Here is a 26,252-nt window from a genome sequence, read left to right on the forward strand (position 1 = left end):
TGTACCTTGTTCACTACTCCACTCATTTGAACTTAAAAAGTGAAAATATACTTTTATTAATCAAAAACTGTTTGTTTAATGATTGATACCTATCCAATAGTCTACCTACGTTTTTAGAAATATTCTGCTTACAATCGTAAGATTAAAAAACACTGCAGAGTGTTATTGAGAAATAAATAAAAAAAAACTAAAAATATACGATATGTTAAAAATATTAACAAAAAGATTAGATAGAAGGTATTATGTATCTATATTTAAAACCGTATAAAAGCGTTTTATTTTCTTTAAAAACACAAAAGTTGACTAGGAAAACTCTTACAGAAATTATCGCAGTTAAATGGATCACCCTGTATACAGCGCATCATATGTACACATAAATATACGTGTATATGTATTATGTATAATATATACATAATACATATATAGGTGTAGACAATGGGCCACAGTTGTGTCTGGCCAGTTTGTAGGTCAGTAGATTGAGAGTGTATACGCGCGCGCCAGCGTGTGTTTCGATTAACAGTTATCTTGTCTTGTATTGTGCCCACAAAAAACCCGTACCCGTAAAGGTAGTGGAAAAACAAGTTTTTTTTTTAATGTATGCGCCAATGTTCAGCTTGCATTGTGCGCATAGTTGTATGTTGAACGTGATTTTATTTTGCCTCCGAGAAAAATAAAAACGCAAGACGATTGTCGTTCTACTTAGGTGTTCGATTGTCACTGCAGCTGATATACATTAAAGCTTAAAATATAAACACACCTGTCCATTATCATGATGGTCCATCGCAAATTATATATTATAATTTTAAGTACGCGTTGCATTCGCGACCCGGGTTTTTTTTTTGTAATTAATTCATTATTTTCCGTTCCATTTTTATATAGGAAGGTGATTTTCACGTAAAACATATCCATGAACAGTACGTACCCAACTCTAGTCCACTAGTATAATAGACACGGTATCATCTGAGTACGACTATGATAAAGTCAACATTTTCCCTCAACTGAGAAATCGAATGGGTAAGAAATTAAAACATGATCAGACGCAGTGACTTGACAAAATAATGGTTAAGTATAATATATAATTATTACGAGTTAATTTAATGAAAACAGTCGAAAAACATTCCCATTGGCTAAATGTGCAAAAAAAATATGTTTTCTGCGGCTAATATTATAGTATAGATAAGTACACGTTGAAAAGTATCTATAGTATCTATAGTATCTATATCTGTAGGTACATACATTTATTATAACAGTAATGACTCATTCCTAACTGTAAATATAGTTTGTTCATACCTCCTAAAGACTATTATTCACTTCATTATCATACGAGTTTAACTAAAGAAAGTGTCATCAGGACATCAGTCATAGCTTTCTTGAAAAGTCACGGAGTTATACCTATTATTATACTCGGATGTCATCAAAAACGATCGTGACCTTACAGTTTTTCCGACCGGGTATACAAAGATACAATGAATTTGATTTCTAATATCGTGAATGTTCAACAATGATGCAATAGTATAATAAGTATTAACCTTCTCCAAATTACATATTTATTCGAACTTATAGCTACTGAAGAAGGTACACAAGTGTAGAAGTGTAACTGTGTAAGATACGAGTTTTTTTATTAAATAGTATTACCTAGAATTAGTTGTTATTAATAAACGTGGATGGTTTTTATAAAGAAGTTATTTGATAAATAACTAGCCCTTCTGTCTAGTAAATGTTTATTTCTAAATTTTTCTAGGTTGAAGAAAGTCAAATAAAATAAAATTTTAGAATTAAATGAAGGTGCTGAAATAAAAACATTATCTTATACAAAGTTACTTAAATATTAAGTAACTAATAAGAAATAAAACAAGACTACAGGTATTACATTTTTCATTCTATAACCTTATGAAAAAGTGTAAATTGTATAATCGTAACTAAATAGTAAATATTACCTATATTATACATTTTGAAACAAATAACAATGTTACTAAAATTAGTTAGGTATAATTCTGTACTATTTATGTTGAAAAAACAGTTTTCAAGTTTATAATTGATTTTTATTGTTGCAATCACTGAGCAAATAAGACGTACCAGTCCTTAACTAGTTTGAAAATATTTTTTAAATATTATTTATTCCAAATTTCAATAGACTAAAATTATGCACACGCATATTTCCTTACATACCTGAAGTACCTACCTAATAGTTTATATGTATATATTAACGGTTTCAAATGGTATATAAGCAGAATAAAACATATAATTATTATAACATTGTTCGTATACTATAGTACCTGTAGAAGATTTTGACCAAGGTTAATAACCTTACTTCTGATGATCCAATTGCAGCGTAATTTTAAAACTCGAATATCAGTATGTTATAATTATATCTAAATATGTTATTTGATTTTTTTAAGTAAATTAAAATTAGGTTACGACTGCTTTGTTATTATTTATTTTCTCTGTACGATATTTAACTTTTTACGGCGTAAAATCTAACATCACTATAACAGGTACCTATGTATTATTGTTTTTTAATCAACATCTTCACTTTCTATCAACTAATGTGTGATGTTATAGTTTTCTGAAATGTGTAGTACCCATTTGCATTTTTAACAATTAAAATGTACCTTTATCATAAATTACGTATAAACTATAATAATATGCAATTACCCGTATACACTATAAAGTGTATTATAATTGCGTTGGTTTATATATACGTCTATATAATAAATAAATTATTTAGATAAAATAGTCATCACAACTTGGGCTATTACCTGTAAGAGTAGTCGGTGTATCCCACGAGGGATACGATTTCACTAAACTCTGGCTGATGATCAATCCAATTATGGACATCTTAAGTAATAATGTTTTATCGTATGAAGACTTCATTGCTGAACAAATGCCATGTCTCTTCATTCTAAATATATAAAAAAAAAATGTTTAATAATATTATTTTGTATTATCAATATAGCATAGGTACAATAACATTATAATCATTAATATAGAATTATTCCTTATGATATAGTATTATATTAAGTGCGTTATGAAGTTATATGAATAGTTACTCCAATGAAAGACGATATTCAAATTTGATAATAACAGTGCTGTACTTTTTTCATCGGCGGGTGCCTACAAGTTACAATTATTGAATTCAGAGTCCCAAGAAGAATTAATCTAGATTCAACACGGAATGAGTAATGATATATATTAGTTTTTATTGTTCTTCAAACAACGAATAAAAAATGATCTTTGATGAAGAAAACGTTGTTCATCGCTGAGACATATTCATGGAAATATTGTGAAGATCACAGTATACCGTGTTTTAAAAAAGTTTATAATGACTGGTATAAAGACTGTTTAGTATACCTACATTATATATTAATTTACATAATATTATACCTGAAGTAAAACATTAACGTCAACTTCATCCATTGTCTATTTTTATTTATTAGTTAACTTAACTTATAACATATAAGTACTGTTATTAGAAAATACTTGATAGACAAGATCTACATTTATAGGAATAAATTTCACAAAAGCCGAAAGTCGCGTTTAGGATCTTTGTTTTGACATTGTAAATTGTAATCGTACACATACATACTATTATAATATATAATAATAATTTTAATATAATACTATACAATACGTATGTATTCGCATAAATATGTGCGTGCTTGAAAGCATAGGACAGTGGTTTTCAATTATACGATCATTGTGTACCATTTTAACTTGTCAAGAGTAAAGCATACCCCCTTGTATAATGTATACTTAAATTACCTACTTAATTTTATTGATACGTCCATAATTTTTATATATTATTAGTTTATACCCACATAGGTAGGTAGTATAGGTAGATACTCACGTCCCACGTATTACATTATGCGATTGTATCTGAACGAGAATTATTTATAGCACTACACAATATACTACTAAAATATAAAAATGTAAAATATAACAAAACAGTGGCACAAACAGGAGTATATGTTTTTATCTATTCACATAACTTTTTTCTACTAAGTATTTTCATTCAAATTACGCAATTTGTGAAAACAAATTAGTAAAAGAGAATTAAAACTGGCAAAATAACGCTAAAAATCTAAAATGCTTATAAATTATAATATGAAATTTAAAATTTTAGATTTGAAATCCTTGATATACAAAACAAATTTATTGCTTGCACCTCTGCTATTTTATCCGTATTCTATGATTACCTATTATATTAAGTAAATTCTATAGAATCCAATCCCTGAGTTTTTAACATATAGGTAAGTACCTATTATAAATTTTATAATTTAAGCAATTCAAGAGCGACAAATGAAAAAATGCCTATATTATATTAGCGTCGTATATCAAGTGTATCTATAAATTATAACATAACTATAAAGGCGGAGATTAATAAAAAGAAAATTTATATATATTATTTGAATATCACGTCCCTTTAGATACGAATAGTCACCAAGACAAACTAGTTTCCACAGGGGCCCGCTTTTAAGCTTAATGCTTATTAAACTTACTGTGATCCAAAACACTTTTAATGCCTTTTTCCACTCATTACTAAATAAACGATTTTATTAAATTTATTATATTTATCTTTATTTATTTACAAATTAACTATTTTTATGTATCTAGAAGGACCTAACTGCAAGCTCAAGTACAATTTATTTTTAATTATTTTACATAGTTTTAACGTTCCTTTTTAATATTTGGAGTGAGGTTAAGGCAAATGCATTTATTAAAGTTATGTATCATGGGTACAACCTAATAATTAAAAAAAAAAAATACTTCCGAGTTATTTTTTTTTTTCATTGATTAATGATTATTGTATAAAAATTTAAAAACTATAATTTAAATATAAATTGAAAATATAACCTGCCTTAGAGGGTCGTGTCTGCCGGGACGCAAATCTTTAGTCTGGACCAGGTATATATTAATATCCTCAGAATACTCCTAATATTTCAGCAGTGAAATTAAAATTGCTCGTGAATAATCACTAATCAACAATATAGTTTTTTTCGCACATAAACGTAAGTAAATGCCATGCTTTTAAAACAATATATCACAATTCACAATGATGTTTCATTCGTAAATACAGATGCACGTATTTTCTCGCATTAATTAAGGTGGATAACAGAGCACCCACTGTGTCTACTGTCTTCACTCAATATGAATAATAGATAGTTATTTTATTACTTATTATAGTCATTGATTCATGCAGAGTAGGTAACCTGAAGCAATATATATATAATATATATATTATAATTTATAAATCCTAGATTATTTGTTACATATCTATAGGTAATTCATATAATATATACTATCTATACTATACAATTATGCAAATAAGTTATATGTCATCTAATATAATATAATAATATTTTATCTGATAATTAAAATATAACTATAGGTATATTGTTTTATATAATATAATATATATGTATAAATATACATATAACATTATCATTTATCACATGAATGGCGTTTAATGTTTTGGAATATGGGACAAAGTTGATTCGAAGACAAAAAACGTTGACGACCGTAAGTACCTACCTACCTACCTACTTATATGTTTAATGTATATTATACTGCAGCTAAATTTTGGTTTCACCAAAACACGTTAAAAATTCAATTACCTTCTCAAATTATTGGATTCGTGTTTGAAATATGATGTAGGTACATTTATTGTAGATACTCAAGAAAGACTCAAGTATGCAATTATAGTGTATATAGAATTGTATTATGACGGAAAATGCAAATTAACTGAGGGTGAAGTGTCACTATATATTCACACCATAATAATTGGCTCGGTTAAAAATGTGGAAATATATATTCAATATATTTTTTAGACGAACCAGGCGATCCATTTCTCAAAAATAAAGCGTCATAGATGCGAAAAAAACCTAGCGGAAAATCAATTGCATCCTTGATCTTTTTCAATTAGAATTCAAATCATGCGTAAAATGTAAGTCTATATAAAATGTAAATCTTTATTCTTCAACAAGGTATTTGAAAATAGAACAGTGTTTTTTTTTTTTTATTATTATTCCACACAATTTACTCTTTTGCGATAAAACATTCCTACTTCGGGTTTTGGTTACACGGTAGTACTTACAATTCCTTATAACATTATTACAATTATTATACTCGATAAATTTATAATTGTGATACGAATCGATTCAAATAATGCATTTAAAATCTTCCATATTATACATTCGTTAAAATATATTTAATATAATTATACATTCTCTAAATACAGTTGCAATAGAATTTTCAATTGTATTTTAGTTTAATTTAGTACCTATGGTACCTACCAATATATTTATAGGTCAGAGTAGAATAGAATAATTCTACTGGTATATCTGACACCGAGCTTTTCATTCTCAATTAAAGACATAATCTTTGTAGTTTGTACACAGCGTAATAATGATAATATTTTTAGCACACATTTTAAATAATACAAATTAATTAAAAGGACGGTACATTATCGATTAATTAAAAAATGTGCGTAACAATATGATAAAATGCCGAAACAGAATAATAACAATAATAGCTTAGTAAAAAATAGAAATGTACGTGTCACATGTCGTTGGTATTATAGGCAACGTGACCCATATGTGTAAAACCCATACTAAGCCACTGAATTTAAATTATGTACGACTTATCACCATGATAGTCGTCACGGTATGGATGATGTCTGCACATAATATAACCCGTTGATCACCATTGCCTACCCGTATATTATGTCGTCATATTATAATATTATAGTATATTATGTACGAAGATAGAGTGCAAGCTTTTGGATTGTTTTATACAATATTATATAAACATTATTTGTTTATGTTTCCGTATAATATGTAGCTCATCCTGAATTATGTGTAACCCAACAATAATATCAGTTCTAGCTAGGCCTACAATATAGTCTTTAAATTCCAGCAATAATGAATATATTGCACTGTCTGACTGTCAGTACAATAAGGCCACAACTCGAAATTTATGATTTTTGTATTTATAGTGTCTATGAATTCGTAATTTGTTTTCTCTTTTTTAATATTGGGACCATCTATCTCCTTATGTTGATGAAAATTATATTTTGTGAACCTTTTTATTGCATTGAACGTATATGTTAAATTCCTAAGTACAATTTGGCTGTATAACAAAATGTGGCTCGTTTACTGAAACACGTACGACGCAGATAGGGCCAGAACAATAAGGTCATGGATTTTTCAAATTTTCAGAGCTATAACGCCACAATTGAGATAATAACATACGTCATAAGTCATAACAATAATAATATTAAAATATTATTATCATTCATTTATTATAATTTTTCCTCTAGTCATACTAATTCATTAGTCTAATTTAGTTACTTTACTCTAATTTGTTGTATTTAAATTGTGAATATTTTTGTGTTATCATAATAACTATAACAACTTCTCGCACTAGATTTAAAAAAAACTTTTAAGTTTGTGTGACTTAAAATTATCTATTGAAACCCCTAAAAGAGCTAACATAAAGGAAAACCGAGTAAATACTTAATAGTTTATTATACACAGTGAAACTCTAACAAAAGTATTAATATTAGATGATATCGAATAGTAATATCTGAGTAATATGCTTTATTCGTTGCGCACGTCGATATATGTATTATTGACTTAAGATAATAATACTGTAAATACTATTAATACTGTTACAAAATGTATACATTATTTTAAAATATTTTTTAATAGACTTCTATGAGTAAAAATAATAATTCAATTCTCTATGGTGATTAATACTCAATAACAGTAGAAAATATTGATAAATTGAGGAAAAATTATTTATTTTGAAAAATAAGGAAACTATGAGACAGAAGAGATGTTATTTATTTTTTATTTTAAAACAAAACATGATATTATATTATTATAGTTTTAAAATTATCATAATATTATTTTGTAATAATAATAATTTAATATACAAATTGTTATAATTCAATGTTGATATTGTTAAAAATAAACAAACATTCAAGAGACTGAAGATGTTCATTTAATAAACAAAATATTATATTATGCTGTTATTTTATTTTGCAGTTTAAGTGTTTTTCAGATCAACATCAACATATTTAACAATATTATTATATTAATTAAATAATAATTTTAATACTTCATTAATTTTGTTTACGGCCAAAATAATACTAAAATCAATTCAAAAGGTAGTGTAATAAAACCATAACTAGAAAAATTTCAATTTTTGTACTTTTGAGTTGAAATCACACAAAAGTAAAGATATTTACAAGGATAAAAATCACTTGATTATAATCACAATAAAATTGTAAATATGTATCTACCCTTAACATTATTTTTTGTTTGATGAAAAATGTTCATTTTATTCTAAACTTTTATATTGATTTCTTGGACATTTGCTTTCTTGAGTTATGGTCTCATTGTACTGATAGTATGCTATATATATATATATATATATATTATGTATTTATAATATACGAATTAAACAGAAAAATTCAAAAGTTATACCTATGACCTATCATCTATAATCTATATTATGTTTTATACAATTTTGTAATTGTTCAATAATAAATGCATTTATGCAAATTAAAGAGAGTTGGGTCATGTGATTAACATAAACGAAAAATTTGACATAAATCCGTCAAGAGTACGAAAAATAAAAATAGAAAAATATAACAACATTTTCGGTATATTTTGCTATTTACGATTATAATTACCACATTAAAAATAGTTAACTTAATACAAGCATTTGTAAATTTGTAGTAATTTGTTTTCTTGAAAAAAAAATTATATTTAAATATTAAGTAGGTACATTGTGCCATTTAAATCTATCTAAATACAAAATTAAGGAAAATAAAACAAAATCTAACCAACTATAACAGAACACAACTTTTTAAAACGTTTAAAAAAACGTAACCAAATTTACTTAGTCTATGCAGCAACCTAATTTCAATTCTTACTTAGGTTTTTTGATTCAAAAAATTAAGCTTAAAAATAATAATATATTATTATAATAATTGATTAATAATAAAATCTTATGGCGAAGACGATTATTTAGGTAGGTAGGTACTCATTTAGTTTTAATAAATAGGTACAATTAATACTCCAAAGTACCAAACCCTGTAGTCGCGATCAATAGCGTTGCTTGCAATACAAACTATATGTAGTATAGTAAAACAAACTTCAAAATATGTGTAAACGATTTACCAAACCTGTAATTATTGCTCATAAATTATGGACCGACAGTATATGTGTATTGATAGGATAAACGAATATTGGAACAGCCATAAATTCCATCGAGAAAATATAAGCACTGAACACAAATAAGTTTTACGTCTTCAAAAAAAATATATGTTTACGAATAAATAATAATACTAATTATAACGATATATTGGTTTCCAACAGGTTATATTATGTTTCAGATATAATACATATCCATCCTACACGAGACACACGAAGTCAAAGAGCGATGGCCGAGTGCGAATTATTTTAAATATGATAATATGATATTATAATGCGTGGGTATTGGGTATACTAAAGTATGTATAACAACAACAAAAAAAACTCACCGACAATTCTTGTCTAAAAAATTCGTGAAATCGAATAGGCATTCCCGTAATATAATATTCTAATATACATTTATTATAGGGCTGGAGTTGGTGGACAATACATAAAGTTCCTATGCAATTCTCATTGAATTAAAGTAGACACAGCATGTTGTAATGTAATGTCACTATCGTGGCTGATAAAAATATGAATAGATTTCAAAATCAATCAGATAATTATTTATTGATCAACCCTCATACGCCCTTCAGTAAAAAAAATTAAACGTAGAAGTCCAAGCACGAATAAGAGACGTCGGTCGACTCAAGGTGTATCAAGAGTAGGACTTGAGGGTGAACTCAAAGGGCATATCCGGCCACCATCGGTATATTATCGGATTAGCCCGTTCCCGATAAATAGGATAATTTTATTTTCAACCCACTGTTAGACTTAGTTGTTGCCTGTAGTCTAGGATTTCGCTTTTCTAAGATTAACAATAATCTAAGACACAGATTCAAAAATTAAAATCCGTTTAGAATCTGTACATGCAGCTATGCACACAATAATATAACTAATAAGCCCTTCACTGGCCATATTATAATATTATAATTGTGTTTAAACATTATATGAAAGTCTACATAAAGCCACTCCAAAGATCAAACCCCAAGTCCGCCTACTGTATACGTAGGTATATGATATATAATATGGTACATAGGAGGCTAGGTACCGATATAGAGACGACGTAATGTATGCATCACGTATTCATTGTTTACCGATTCATCCGGAATCGACTTTCCATAATCGTATTATGATGATCATATTATTTATAATGATATAAGCGCACGAGCTTTGGATTCCTGGACGATGATTAGTCATGAATTCATAAACGTTAAAACCGTCATCACGTAGAAAGTCTATAAAGTAAAAAATGGAACGCGTGGTCGTACCAAATCCTGCAGTGTGTGAATTTATTTTTTATGTCACTATTATTCATCCGAACGGAAACGGTGTAGTGCAGACGTAATGTACATGTTATGAGTACGTTATATTGTTATATGACGAGCGTAGGTCAAATATTATTATAACAACCTATTCGGTGTTTCTAGGTCAGCAATTTAAAACGGCGAAAGTTTTTCGCGAACGCAGGTACGTGTCTTAAGATTTAAATTTATTTTATCCTCGGAATTAACCCGAGAAAAAGTCAAAACATCGTTGACTCGTGGTCTACAGCCATTATACTGTTTTCAGATATTGAGTCACGAATTTGCATTATCTAGCAATTTCTGTCGTCTGTGTGTACCTATATTATATATTTATTTCACGAGAGTCGTAACTGTAAAATGGTTTACACTGGTATGAACGACCCGATGAATACTAATTTTGTCTGCGGTCAAGTCAACAGAGAAATACGACCAACAAATTCATACGATATCGAATCATTCGAATCAAATTAGATACTTATATAGCTATATATAGGTACGTGAGAAATATTCGAGGTTTTATTTTATCCCTCCTGAAAGTCGACCAACCAAAACTGTATTCATAGCTTGCATACTAAATCTGTGTATAAGGTTTAGGTTAAGTTTTGATCTATATTAAGTATGTGCCATCAATATTTGTCGTTATGATATTATTGAGAAAAAATTTAAAAAACCCAATTCATTCGAGTTATTAAAAAATAATTCTTGAAAAAAGTACGTAATTACAGAATCTATAACAAGGAAAAATAATAAAAAATAAAATAGAATATAGAAGATTATTCATGTTCTTGTCACAAACCGAAATTATATACTACACTAAACAGTACCTACACGGTAAATTATACACCACCTATATAAATGTAAATATTACGATCGTTTAAACATTCACAGTAAGTAAGTATAAGTAAGTAGTTAGTACTTATAATTATATGAAGTATTGATTATAATGACTGTAGGACTATTTATTAGACCGATAACTATAACTTTGCTCCATCAAAATAATATTATGTGCTATTCATATTATATTATATAGATGTATATTATACCGCAAAAAAAATGTTTAGAGCATTTTATTTGGTTATGTTTTTTTCACGTCAATTTATATATTATACTTGAATAAACAAAAAAACTAGTGAAACATTGAATACTTCTACGATCATTATTTATTTTAAATAATAACAATACAATCAGTCAAACGTTGTTAATTTTACCGTTTAAAAAATAGTTTTACACTCACATAATATTATAATATAATATATCTACAATATGCATATTGTATGAAAAATAACTCATGAATATAGAATAGACGAATTTTCCCGAAATAAATTTGATGATTTACAATAATAAAAACATCTAAATTTTAAAATGTGGGGTCACTCGATCATATTATATGAAATCGAAGGAGTAATTTTTTACCGATGTTTTAATTTTTTTTTAACCGTAAATGTTCCGATCTTAAACTATAATAGTTGTTATTGTTCCCGAAGACTCCTCATATAATATCGTCACGTCGATCAATTTGATATTTTTTTTTGCGTTTGCAGCCGTCCACCACGGCAGCATTTATATACGAACGGTGCGTATATTATATTCGCCGTATATAGATAAATCGGCGAGAAATAAATCGCAGTGGCGTACATAATATACATAATATTATATAGGTACCTAACCTATTATATTACAGTGGCGTTGCGGACCAATATCGCGACGATCGTTCGGAATGTTAATGGATATAATATTGTGTGTACGTGTTGGTTGCACGAGATACGAGAGAGGAGAGGTTATACCTATACATATATATAATAATTATTATTATCGTAAAGAAGGCGAGCCGCGGTGGAGCAGAAGTAGCGGATACCTATAGCTGGCAATTATACTCGAGCGGCGGACGCGCGTGCTGCAGTGTCCGGATTGATGAAGGGAAAAAAAGCTCTCTCCCCGCTTTCGAGATATATAGGTATAATATATAAAAACGCGACGACGTTAAAACGACAATAATTAATACCGGCTGCGCTCGTGTGTAATTATCGATTTACAAAAAAAAAAAGAATACCGTTGAAAACGTAATAATAATATTATCGGAAAATCGCTGAATACGCGTGTTACACGTACGTAATAGTGACAAACGCGCGGTACACGCCACATACGCGTTATTACAGTGGAGAAGTTCGAAGCAGATAATTATAGATAGATCTAACGTTATATTAGATATTATTATTATGTTATAATTCGTGTATACGTCATATTGTAGTATACCTGTAATAAACGGCGGTCGACGGTTCGGTCTCGTGACCCGTAAAAAAATATAAACTATGTAGGTATGTAATATCATTATGTGCTTAGTATGTATTATGTATATAATATAATACGGTAGCGAGGTATCTGATATTCCGATCCGAGTTGTAGATATATCGGGTATATGTATTATTATAAGCACACACATCGAGGGGAAAACACGTTTTATATATTATTATTATTATTATTATTATTATACCGTTTTATTGGGTAGGTTGTGTGAGGTGTGTTTGTGTGTGTATAGGCGCACCTATATAAAAGCGAATTATTACGTTGAACCCGTCACCCAGATATTTTTAACGCTCACCGATGAGTGTTGTACATAGCTGCAGACGATAGGCCTCCCAGGAATCCGTGACTGCATATATTATTATTATACGTATGTATATTATAGGCGTTGAGAAAGTCACGTTTGTAAATCACCACTGGTCGTCGTACTATCAGAAACCGAATGATATTGATCATGGTTCATGATACACACAATACTAATACTGCGGTACCTACCTATAACGATTGTTTCCTATATTTGACTCATATTCTGCGTCCGGCTTCGGCATAGGTATTTAACGACATGTCAAAATTGCAATGTTTACATTTTTTTTTTAAATAATATATAATAATAAAAATGTTGATTTAATATTTAAATTAATTCTACTGTTGAAAAACTATATTTTTCCTCCTCCCACCTCATTAAATATTCCTACAAACCACGTTATGCTCTCACGCAGCATTCGGGTTCATAACGACGATCCGAGTTATATATTATGTTTAAGTCGAGAACATCGCGGTAACGTGTTGAACGTGCAGTAAAAACTTCGTTAGGTCATGGTCGTTTAAGTCTCTTTAAGATATTTCGAATATCCGCTATATTTTGTTAGTTTGGTAGTACGACGGGCACGTGTATTGTTTAGACAAATTAAGCACTCCCGTAATTATTTTTGGCAAAAGTATTTGCCATTACCAATAATTAATATTAATATGACATATATTAATAGATACTTTTATGATAACAAAATTATTATAAAATAATATTCATATATTATACCATAAATATATTACATTAGTATTGTTTTATATTCTATATGTTATTACTTATGTATACGGAAATAAACAGACAAATATATTATTCTACTTTATAACAATATAACCTTTAAGTGTTATAACAATATATGACGTATACAATAATTTTACCTTACCTTATATTATATGAGACCTTTTATTACTATGTCGTTTAACAAAAACATAATATATTTTATATTGAACAAAGTCATATAAGATATTAGTATAAATATATTATAATATCATGAAATATTTTTTAATATTGAAAAATGTTTGACGTACAAACTATAATATATGGATGTACTGTTCAACTAAAATACTTATTAATTTAGTGTATTTGTTTTTTTAATCATAATATTATCGTGTAGGTATATTATTGTAGCGTGGTGACTAATATTTCCCCTTATTTAATATAGGTACTGATTAATATATAAATAAATACTGAGAAATATCAGGACTTATTAAATATGTAATTTTTGACATACTTTGTGGTATTCAGTTCTTGTAATTTATTTTCGTGCGTACGTGTTCTGACTTTCAAAAATATCTATGAAAATGTGTACACAAACATATAAAACACTTTCAATAATCAAGTACGTTGATGTGATACCAGCAGATATAAATTTATACGTAGGTAGATGCTGAAATTCGGAAAATGAAAAGTAAAAACTTTTCGAATGCGTCACCGTAGTTTTGTCTTCAAATAAATCACAAAACCGTACCTAGTTGTACGGCGTTACCTGATAATAATCATATACCTAATATTACTTTTTACTGTACCTATATAATATTAAAAATTAAAATAAGTATTGAAATAGAGTTCGTCTTCATCAGTGTGCCATTATATTCGCCATTCGCGTATATTTACACTGACTATTGACAAGGGTGGTCTGTTATGAGCAATAATTGCCTTGACCAGAAAAGGGGGTGGATGTGAACGCTTAGGTCCATATACAAAACTTCACACAAATTATGTATCCATATTATTAAACGATTCATAGTATATGCAAGAATACCTACGTTTAAATTTTAAATTAAAAACATTTAGGGGTCATATTACATAATAATTATGTGAGTAGACAGATGGGCAGGTGGCTAGATACTTGCTCGTTGAGTGTCAAAACCTCAGAGTTCAGACCTCCATGGATCCACACTTCACAATAGTGGGCAACAATAACAATTATTTTAATATGACATGCAATATAACTGATTATTAATATACGTACTGGACGAGCAACTTAAAATTGTCTAAGTGACTGAGTCCTCTTCGAATATAATATAATAATACAGTTAAACTCCCATATAAAACGGGCACTCCATTATGACCAAAACATTAACATAAACAAAAATACAATAACATATAATATAATATCTACAAAACTACAACAGTACAACATGTAAGTATATTTATCACATGGCGTAATACATCGCTTCCCATTTAGACAGAATTACTTGCTCGGCGATCATACGGGTGCGGAGGGGGCTTAGAAGGTTCAAACCATTTCCCTAATAACTGTTTCATGTTTGACTTGCTAATTTTTGCATTTAATAAAGTTTTGTGTACTTTCCTATATAAACTATAACTATAAATATTTTTAAAAAAGCGAAATACCTACTTACTTAAAATATTTTTGGTTTCAATGCTTTCTAACGTATACGAATGCATGTACAAGTGTTCAACAAAATTGTATTTTTTTCATATATCAATAATTTTGTAAAAACACTCAATATAATAATCAGACCATCTCTATAAAATGACAATTTCGGCACGCCCCTAGAGAGTATCTGATTATCGTGTTAAAATGGTAAAGGTAAGGCATACATTTCAATGTAGGACACTTATAACACGATGTAAAACCGTGTAAATGTCTTATGTATTGTTTTGACTAGAATCTTTGAAACAAGGAAGGTCTGCTCGATCACGTATATATTTTATATATAGCTTATAATTTATAGGTTCTCATAGAATCGTATAACGGGAAAGTGCGGCCCGCTGCAATGCGCGACGAAATCGCTTTTTTTACCATCGAAACGATCGTGTGGTCCTGCATTACTTTATTCAAAGTTAATTTATCTTTAACGAACCGTAATACTCGTATTAATAACAATATAAAAAAAAACAATAATACCTACCGACAATTGCAAAATAACAACAAATCTATTTTTCTTAAACATAATACCTATAATATAGGTATTATAATATTATATAGTTCCAAGATAAAATTTTAAAACTTTGTGAAATTTTGAACTTGTGTTGTTAAATTTATTGAACGTGTTGATAGAAACCCCACCTTTTAGAATGTTTACATTATTACAATAACAACAATTTGTTCAAATGCATCAAATAATTCTGCAGAAGACGAGAGTGAATACTATTATCTAAACCACTTCAGCGGGGAAATAGACTTAATTGAATTTGTATTACCATGAACAATGTAGTCGCTCATTTAATATGCGCTTTCGTTCGGTTGACTTAAACAACATTATTGATATAGATATCCACCCCCCAGCTCCCTTGGGATTAAAAAAAATGAAGCAGATTAAAAAGTCATAAATCAACCGTCTACAGTCCGTCATCGTCATCGTATCATAATAAACTTCCACGGCAACTAACAAGTGCTGTATATAGATACAATGTACATGTTTGATTAGAGGGAAGGATAATGATGGAATAACCTAGAATTTAGATAATTGAAAGTCTCTTTGAGCTACGAATGTCCAAGAAACTTACAACTTTTGGCAATGGTAATTTATAAATTATAATATTTGTGTTTATTGTGAAGTCTTTACGCAGTACATTTAATGAAAAAAACTCAAAATTTAATTGATTTGGTATTTTTAGACTACTGATACAATATAGGCAGTATGCAATTTGGAAATGTATAGAAAACAATGTACACACATCACCAACATAATATACTTCTAAGGTTTTTTTAAAAAGGCAATGGGGAGGAAACCTGACCCAATTTCCCATTGTATAACATAATATACCTTCGACCTCGTGTGCTGTTCGCTATTGCATACCTAATATTATAAACATTGTATATGATGCGGTTAAAAAGCTGTATATGATGCTTCCACCGCGGCGGACCCCCCAAAAGTCATACCCAAAGTCTACCTACATTTTATGCATATCGCGTGGCGCTGCTGCGGTGGCGGTGTAAAGTAAAACTTGTTACCCTCCTTTAGTAGGTATATATAGCTACTACCTATCATGTATAGTTATAGTTAGATACTAGGTATGTATATATCCATCCTGTACTAGGTAAGTATATTATATACGAGCGCGCGTGCAGTGTGTATCACAGTGCGACCGCAGCGTAAATCATATAACGGTACACGTCGAAAAGAAATCTCAATGACCTTGTGGCGTTGGGTCGTGCCCGCGGTTCTCTTAGCGCAGTCGTGTATAACGTATAGTTATATACAAAGCAACTCGCGGTCGCACCGAAATCGTATACATATATATAATATAATAACTATATTGGTGTATACGATATTTAGGTATATACATACTACGCCGTAATGACAGCCACATACATAAATACCTATATATAATATTATACCGTACGGGAAACGCAAATTTTTCCGATATACCGTTTGTCGACAATCTGTTGGGCCAAAATAAAGATATTTTTTTTTTGCGTTTCGAAGCGCCGCGGTCACAGGTTGATAATGTGCTAAGTAGTATATTATTAACGGGTATAATATGTGATATATATCTATTGATACTATAGATGCAGTTGACTTGTATATGGTATTGCGAATCCGTCTCCTATTGTCTAAGAAATTAATGTTTACGTTTGCATTACACTGATTAATGTTACAAACGATTAATGCGATAAATTCAAAATAATATACCCTAATAGTTATGCAAAAAATGTTGTGATATTATATATTTTCCACTATTTGACAGTTGCTTACGTCTTGCATTGACAATCGCATCAAAAATGTACTATATTGGAAAACAATTTTAAATATTGCCTATTGGTAGGTACCTACACATTTTGTACCGAATTCCTACGCGTGTAACATATACACCATGTATATATTGTGCAACTGAGTTTTAGAGAAACTATGGATGAAATAATTACTGTACAATATAATATAAAGTATGTAACCTATTGTACATCCGTCATCCATTGAATGGTTATAATAATATGTACCTTAATATAGAAATGAATATTTTGTAGTCGATTTTCCGCTTATCATACCGATTTTTTTTTTAAACATTCAACTCTCAGAAAAGAATTATCGGTAATTTTATCGATATTTTTTACATTGTAAAAATATCGAGTTTTACAATCTAGTATTTACCTACTATTTATCATCTGTGGTATATATACGCGGAAGCGACGGCGACAATGACCGACCGCCGCACCGCGACCGCCAACGAGAAACGGTTCTCGCACTGCGTTCACAACAAGTGCACGCACAAGTACCATCTCCCCGGACGTCCTCACGTATATAATATATAATTAAATGTCATTAGTTCTATGTAATAGTACCTATAATAAGCATACAATATATATATATATATAGGTAGTATTTCCGATACAAGTGACTATATGTGTGTACCTAGTCATTTCTCTCCGTGTAAGATATTACGCACGCGTTCGCATGTGTGTGTGTGTGTGTGCGTGTGTGCGTATAATAACGGACTCGAGTGAATAACGGTCGACGTGTAATCCTGTTTGACTAGATTCTACAAAACACCCAACGTTTTATCATTATATACATATTATTGTTAAGTACCCATCATACACTAATTTGATTTTCTCACTATTATTCAACGAATGCGCTTTTTGTTTTTTTTTTCCCGACGAATTTGTATGTTTACTTTAACGTAGCCCGTAGGTACACGAGGCGCCCGCGCCTGATCATATGCATGCTTAAGTATAGGTAGGTACATATTAATGATATTATTATACTCATACATGTTACAACCTCATAGACGTAATCTTGGGAAGCGATTTTAAATTAACGAAGGAGCTCCCCCTTGATTTTTATAAATTTATTGAAAAAAAAAAAACAATAAACATAACAAATTATATATTATCTAAAAAGTACTCGATAGTAATTTGATTTTATTCACAGAAACATAATGTTAAAATGATTAACTAAAATAGCCTAGACTCCGTGATGTGTGTTGATTATTATTTAATAAAAAAATAATTAAGATTGTACTCTTTATGACTTATATAATTTCACACTAAAACTGGGCTAAAGCTGAATTTAGAAGTTGACAAAAGTTGCGACTACCAACATAGCATAACATTTATTTTTTTCTGTTCGGTTATAACCCATATAATGTACAAAAAAAAAACATAAAGCGATAATTATTGGTATAAGGGCTTATTATAGGTACATACATGAAGAAGTTCGATAATGTTGCTCAAGGGCGACAAAAGTTCAAATGCAAGCCTGACTAAAAATATTTATAGTTATTATACATGTTTATTTAATCGAGGACTACGGATTTTGGCTGACATCGTCAACTTGCTCTCGTTTTCTCTAGGGTAAAAATGTACTCGATGTTATAATCTGTGACCCGGTCTTTCAGCGTAACTTTTCCTATTTTGGTACCCAAACATAAATTATAATATATTATGTGCGTGAGATAATATTATGTGGTGGTAAAATATTATGTTATACGCCGTAACGCACCGTTATGGTTAAAGCAACGGATTTTTAGGAACGTGGTGTACAAATAGATATATGTGTATAATTATAAACACGATTGTAGTCGTAGAACATCTCACGAGACGAATTTATTCCTCGCGGTCGCGGGCTTTCATGATTTTAGATTTGGAACGGCTTTTAGTTGTTTCTTTCCGGTAGGTACAAAAAAATTTATCGAGCGTATAGTTCGTTGACCGGTCGTTAGATCGAAACATGCCGATGACAAGGACGAAATATATAAAGCCAAATTGAATATAAAATAAAAATATGTTATCTCAGATGCAATGTGCGAATTTCCCGATGTCTTAATTATTCACGACGAGGCAGCGCGGTGAGACCTAGTTTTCATGGGCACTATGACGTCAACTACGCGTAATTACCTACTAATAAGCCAATCGAATTATTTCATGGATTTGTAATTTTAATCGTGCATTCATGTTACCATACATCGGATCGAATTTGAGAATCAGACAGATTCATTCAATACCCAATAATTTTGAAATATTCGATATTCGAAAACATTTTTTTTCACCGATATACCTACCTGCCTGCAATAATTACTACTTTTGATTTGCGAATTATTTTTTTTTTTTTTAATAACGTTTTATTCGCCTTCCTAAATAGCTGGATGTACGATGACGACTATTATTTATGGACTTCTTTGATACGGCATAAAATAAATTCGGCTTATCCTCTTTGTCTCCGCTCCAAGATAATTGTTATCTGTGTTAGACTCAGTGACGGTTTAATGATCTATAAGACTATTACTGAACGCGGATGTCGAATAGATGTACCTACATACAGTATAGTACACTACTTTCCTCTACAAGAGAAATCTTATTCAATATCTGTACTCAATTAAATATCATAATTAAAAAACAGACGGATATGCATTATTGTTACCGGGTGCATATTATATTTTATAAGACATACGAGTGCGGCCCATTAAACAAAGATTGTTATTAACAATAATGTGGTCGAACGTATTTTATCTTTAGACTAAATTTAATTTGTGTATCACAAGAACGCATTTAAAAGTTGGCATATTAACTAGCACGATCGCCACGATCTATAGACTACTTATTATAATTAATGTATTGTTTCTATAATAATTATTATTGTTAGAAAATATGATTTCCATTTATGTATGTATATTATTGTATGGTATAGGAACAAACATCATCTAGAAGGCACGTTATTGTTTATTGTTCAGTGCTATAAACTATTATTCTTATCTAAAACAGCATAATATTATGAATTGTTAAAGCTAAATTTTCGCTTGATTCTTTGTGATATAGAATTAAGAAATTTTTTATCATTTTAGGTCTCATTCATCTCACGTATCCTAGATTATCTAGATATTAAAAAATATTACCTTATAATATTTTATTTAATATAAAAAAATTATTTTAATATTTTAATTTTGTATGTTATATAATATCATACCTATTAGATATTTCTCTTAATTTTTTCTTAATTATCTACTCACACAATATCATTATGCTATTATTCTTTATGAACTTAACTGAACTCGTGATCATTTAGTCATGGTATATTAGAAAATTCCATTATATGACATTATATCTATTAATTTTTTTGTGTATTTTTTAACTATCTATAAAATATTATTTCTACGATAAAAAAAGTTTTGTAAGTTAATAAATGATAACGAAAAACGAATTAACTAAGCATTATAACATTATAATCATAAATAGGGTGTCCAATGTGCATTCATTGACACTGATTTTACCATTATTCATGTAGAGTGCATACGGTATACCTGCTTATAGCGCATACAGTATACATGGACACCAGTACACTAATTTGTTTCTGTTTTACTAGCTTAAAATGTTTAGTATATAATTAGAGTATACTTAAATAGTTATATCTGAAAGATAATTTCTATTAAATAACGTTTATTTGTTCATTAAACATCGATACCTAATCATGCAACTTTATTTATCGGGCATCATTCAGGAGCACAATAATACCTACCTATTACGCGCCTAGTTAAAATGTATACTAATCAGATTATCATAAAATAAATATTATACATCTTAATATTTGCTCACGTAAATTTAATACAATATTGAGTTAAGTTGCTCATTGTGTTTTGTAGACTGTAGGTTACTCTACTTCCCAGTAACCTGTAGGTATGATAATTATTCAATGATAAAAAATGTACTTGTACAGAAATTCAGACTACTACTGCCACAGCTTATAAAACAAAACAATTATACTACCTAAGTAAATTAATCCTTCTAATGTAAACGATTTAATATTTTTTTAGCTGAAGACCTCGATAGCCTTGATAGCTTACTTGTTAAAGTAAGAGATAAATAAAATGTTTAGTAGATGAATTTTGCTCAATAAAACTTGATTTTATATTATATATATTATATTTTGTCTTAAATCACAGTAATAAAACTCACATTTTATATTGATTGCTAACTTGTATTTAATCGTATAAAATTATTTATTTTAATATTATTGTAGGTAGAAGTAATCTACTCAAAATTGTATTTATGATTATCATTTTAATAGTATCTATCGGCTATCACAATCAAAAATATACATTACTACCTATAATATTATAATGTATACTTTATAATATATACCTATAATATACTAGTATAGAGTAGGTTCCTATAGATAAAAAATTGCTTATGGAATATAAGAAAAAATAGTCAACTACCAATGAAATTGTTTAATTTGAATAAGTCGTGAAAAATGTTCATAAACTTTAAAGAAACTATAAGCTGTAGATGCTTTTATTACAATTGATATAATTGCATTAAAACTTTTCTCATAAATGTAGTTACAATACCAATGTACATAACGTACAATAATATTGTACAATGTACATACTTATACTATAGACCAAGTTAAAAGTTCACTAACAAAGTAAATATTGTTTATTACATTATATATTTTTTAGTATTATTATTGTTATTATTTTAATGTTAAAAAAATGTATACTATATATTTTAAGAAAGACGCACATCTATATACAATGACTTGATTGACTTATTATTATTTTAAATAAAAGTTTATTTTTAATTTTTTTAACTGTAGTAACGTAGTAACTGTAGTAATTTTCTTAATTTGTAATATTAATAAAAATGTTGGTCCTAAACTAGTTATCAAAAACCTTTTTGAAATCAAATATTTTCTGGGTGTTATCAATGGATAACTTCCCAACCTTAATATTCGTCGTCAATTTTATATTCTTCCATTTTTATAAAATCTAATTATTGTACAAAAATTGTATAGACTGTAGATGTATTTTAAATAATAATAATAAAAAAAAAATTAAATATTACAATTCTTAATAAGTCAACTCTATGTTATGTTGAGGGTTTTTCAGGAAACTAATATTTTTTGCACAAAGAATTTTGATAGTAAAAAAATAACCACGATGAATGACCCATTCTGGGTCATTCTCCTGTCTACAATTATTACGGCTACTAAGGTCGTTAAAAGTGACCATCTAAAATGCAATTTCATGGTATGATGCTTGTCGAAAGAGTTAAAGGTAATGTGTTTCTTAATATATTTCAATACGAGAACAATTTTTTGAAGATTGTATTATTATTTTATTATTAACCGTTAATTGTAAAATGCTAAGAAAATTAATCGTTACCCACTATGCGTTAATTTATTAGTTAAACCATTTGGAGAATCCGTAAGAAAAGTAATAAAACAATAAGGTGTAATTATAGTCAATATAATTCTATGATATTTTGTGTTTCATAATTAATTTGATGTACCTATAGACTAAATTAAATTTTATCATTAATATTATGATACCGTCGTGTTTTACTCATGTAAGTATAATATATTATATATTTTCATCAGAAAACACTTTATATTAATTATTATTTGTATATTATACGACTATATTAATACCTTAATATAAAATAGGTTTACCTGTAGGATTTGATGTGTCTTCTAATCTGGTGACAAAAAATAGTTGGTTGTTCCAATACCTAGTTTTGAAGACTACTGCACCGCAACTTAGGTATATATATATTTTCAGCGAGAACACGACTATCGATCAATATCAGCACAGTAGAGTAAATTGATGAATAATGTTTTCTCGTTTAACTGTCGTTGATGTCTCCTCAACCGCATGGCGCGGTTCGTCTCGACATGATAGTCATTGATGCATAGGGATAGACGATCGTTCTGTTTTTTTCAAACCTAACGGACTGCAAAAATTATATCATTAAAAAATAAATATTTAAGTTCAATGCCATCATTTGCGTTTGTTATGGCGTTTTAGTATATTGTAGCAAAATAAATACAAAACTGAAAACTCTCGAAAATCTCTATATTATACCTTAGATACCCAAAGTAGGTACCTGTATTTATTATAATATAGGTACACAGATAAAAAATAAATATGTTAAAAATATATTATAGGTGGATACCTCTACATTATTCTTTCAGGCTATTAACGTATACATATAAATTCAATTATTCCAATGTATACGGTATTAAAATAATATCATATAAATTGTGTCATATTAATTGTGTATTTTCAGATCGTCCGAAGTCACGACGTTCAACTCGTTACCAAATATATGCTTTGCGACTTACCTGCGAGATTTTTGACGCAGATTATGCGACGTCGAACAGAACTCCACTGAAATGGTATATTATTATCAAATAATAATATCGGCGAATGGCACGATGCGTGCGAATTTCCGGCGTTATGACTATTATGCAATAATATCAATATAATTTATAGGTATACAATTTTTATTATTATCGAAACGGCGTACCGGACGTGGAAAACTCGAATCGTGTATATGTGTACAATTTGAAAATCTAATAGCGATATAAAATTCTCGAATTTTGAACGTGTGAAAAAAAAACCAGACTCAGAAGACGAAACGTACAAGTGCAGAAATCGGCGGTGGCGGCGGAGACCGAATCAATGACCCGTTGTTCCGGACGGACCGGTGGCGATTGTGTGACGCTGCGCGCGGCGATACGATAGGTATACTGTTTTACCGGCGACTCGCGTATCGTGCGCGGACTGCTGCAGCAGCTGTGTAACGATATTTTTATCTGTGGTGGTCGCGCGCGCAGGATCGTCGACGGGAATAATAATAATTGTTATTATTACAGCGGCGCGTCGCTTTCCTTCTTCTCGCGATTGATGACCGACGGCGCGCGTGGAGTCGTCGTCGTCGTCTCCGCGGAAGACGATGGCACAGGACGTATAATATACCACTGTGCTGCAGCGGGCGTTCGGCGGCCGCCCCGTCAGCTGATCGAGCGGGCGGCGCCGGTATTTTGCCCACTCCTCGAGCAAGGTTGCGATCCGTGGTAGCAATATATTACAAGAAAATAATAATAAACACTACCGTACGCGGATATTGAATATTATGTATTTGTTTATATATCGGCTGAAAATAGGGGTTGGAATTTAGCCGCACCCCTGTCTTCAAACATTTCGTAACACGTTTCATTTCGACAGTTCCACAGGTTGCTATACACGTTACGTCATGTTCATATTATAATAGTTAATGCATTACCACATAGGGCTAATGATCATTTTAATTTGTGAACGTCACATGCGAAGTAATCCCGACAATATGGGCGATTTGATGTAGGGCCGTAGGGATACTATTGGTATTGAAAAATAACTAAATATTGTGTCATGTATATAAATTATATGCCCCATTATAATGTACACTGTTAAATTATTTTTTCAATGACCAACAGGAAAATTAATTTAACATAGTAATTTGTAATTAATAATGCAATATTTTCATTTTCTATAAAAGTTGTTGTAAATTGTTGTTATTATTCTGGGCCGATGCCCGATTGCGAGGTGGAAAATTTACTCGAGTGACAGTTTTTATTGAAAAAATATAAAAGTCGCGAGCACTTGTTGATTTAATTTTATATTTTCGTCTTTAGTTCCCATATATTATACCTATAACCTACGCCCGCCATAAACTGTCGAAATATTGTTGAGAAATCATAGGTTCCTATACTGCTGCATGAATCTCAAGTAATTCGTGAATAAATGAAAAAAGCTCTTAGGCCACGAAGGAGATATGGAGAAATCTAATTCATGAGATTCATTATTCCTTGATAGGCTATATCCAATAAAGATTCTTCTTAATGGCTCATCTTCTAGAATCCAATTACTTCATTCTTACAGGAACTAATAGTAGGTATACTTGGGCTCTTGCAAACGGGTTATTCCAGGGATTTGAAATCAGAACAACAATCTCGGTGAATTAATAAAGTGATAAACCGAACCCATTAAAAATATAACATTAGTCACATTTCCTTTCACTAAGTGTATTATGTAGATAATATTATATTAAATGCCATTAAAACAGGCTGATGGGTTCATGAATCATGATAAATACCCATAGTTCAGGAAACCATTTAAAAAAACCAATTTTTATCACGTTCAGTTTTAATCTTGTCATACCTATTACTATTAACCATACTCCAAAATTAAAGAAAAAATGTTTTTTATTTTAATTTGTTAACACCTCCATTTCTCATACTCTCCATTTCCATACTCGACGGCTTAGTATATAAACATTTATTATAACGCATGACTGTTGACTGTATAAGTGCGTATATGGCACGAATCGCCAAGATACTGACCACGGTATCTATATATTATGGTAAACACAATATAATTTCGGTAGACCGTAGACTATAATGTATTTGTCGC

The 26,252-nt window shown here is 29.6% G+C and overlaps 1 protein-coding gene across 2 annotated transcripts in view; it reads right to left on the minus strand.

Annotated features, from left to right (window-relative positions):
* LOC100162790 (serine proteinase stubble) overlaps positions 1–24,766 on the minus strand; it is a 34,427-nt gene extending 9,661 nt beyond the window's left edge. Inside the window, exons 1-3 of one of the 2 annotated variants that reach the window (XM_008182197.3) lie at positions 24,143–24,766; positions 23,471–23,751; positions 2,760–2,902 (exon numbers count right to left, since the gene is read on the minus strand). In XM_008182197.3, coding sequence (XP_008180419.1) covers positions 2,760–2,901 — 142 coding nt within the window. In that variant the 5' untranslated portion in view covers position 2,902; positions 23,471–23,751; positions 24,143–24,766. The remainder of the gene's footprint in view (positions 1–2,759; positions 2,903–23,470; positions 23,752–24,142) is intronic. The other variant, XM_001943172.5, reaches the window with a different exon arrangement.
* Positions 24,767–26,252: the final 1,486 nt, after the last annotated feature.

The sequence above is a fragment of the Acyrthosiphon pisum genome, chromosome X (assembly GCF_005508785.2).
Source record: "Acyrthosiphon pisum isolate AL4f chromosome X, pea_aphid_22Mar2018_4r6ur, whole genome shotgun sequence".
Lineage (NCBI taxonomy): Eukaryota > Metazoa > Arthropoda > Insecta > Hemiptera > Aphididae > Acyrthosiphon > Acyrthosiphon pisum.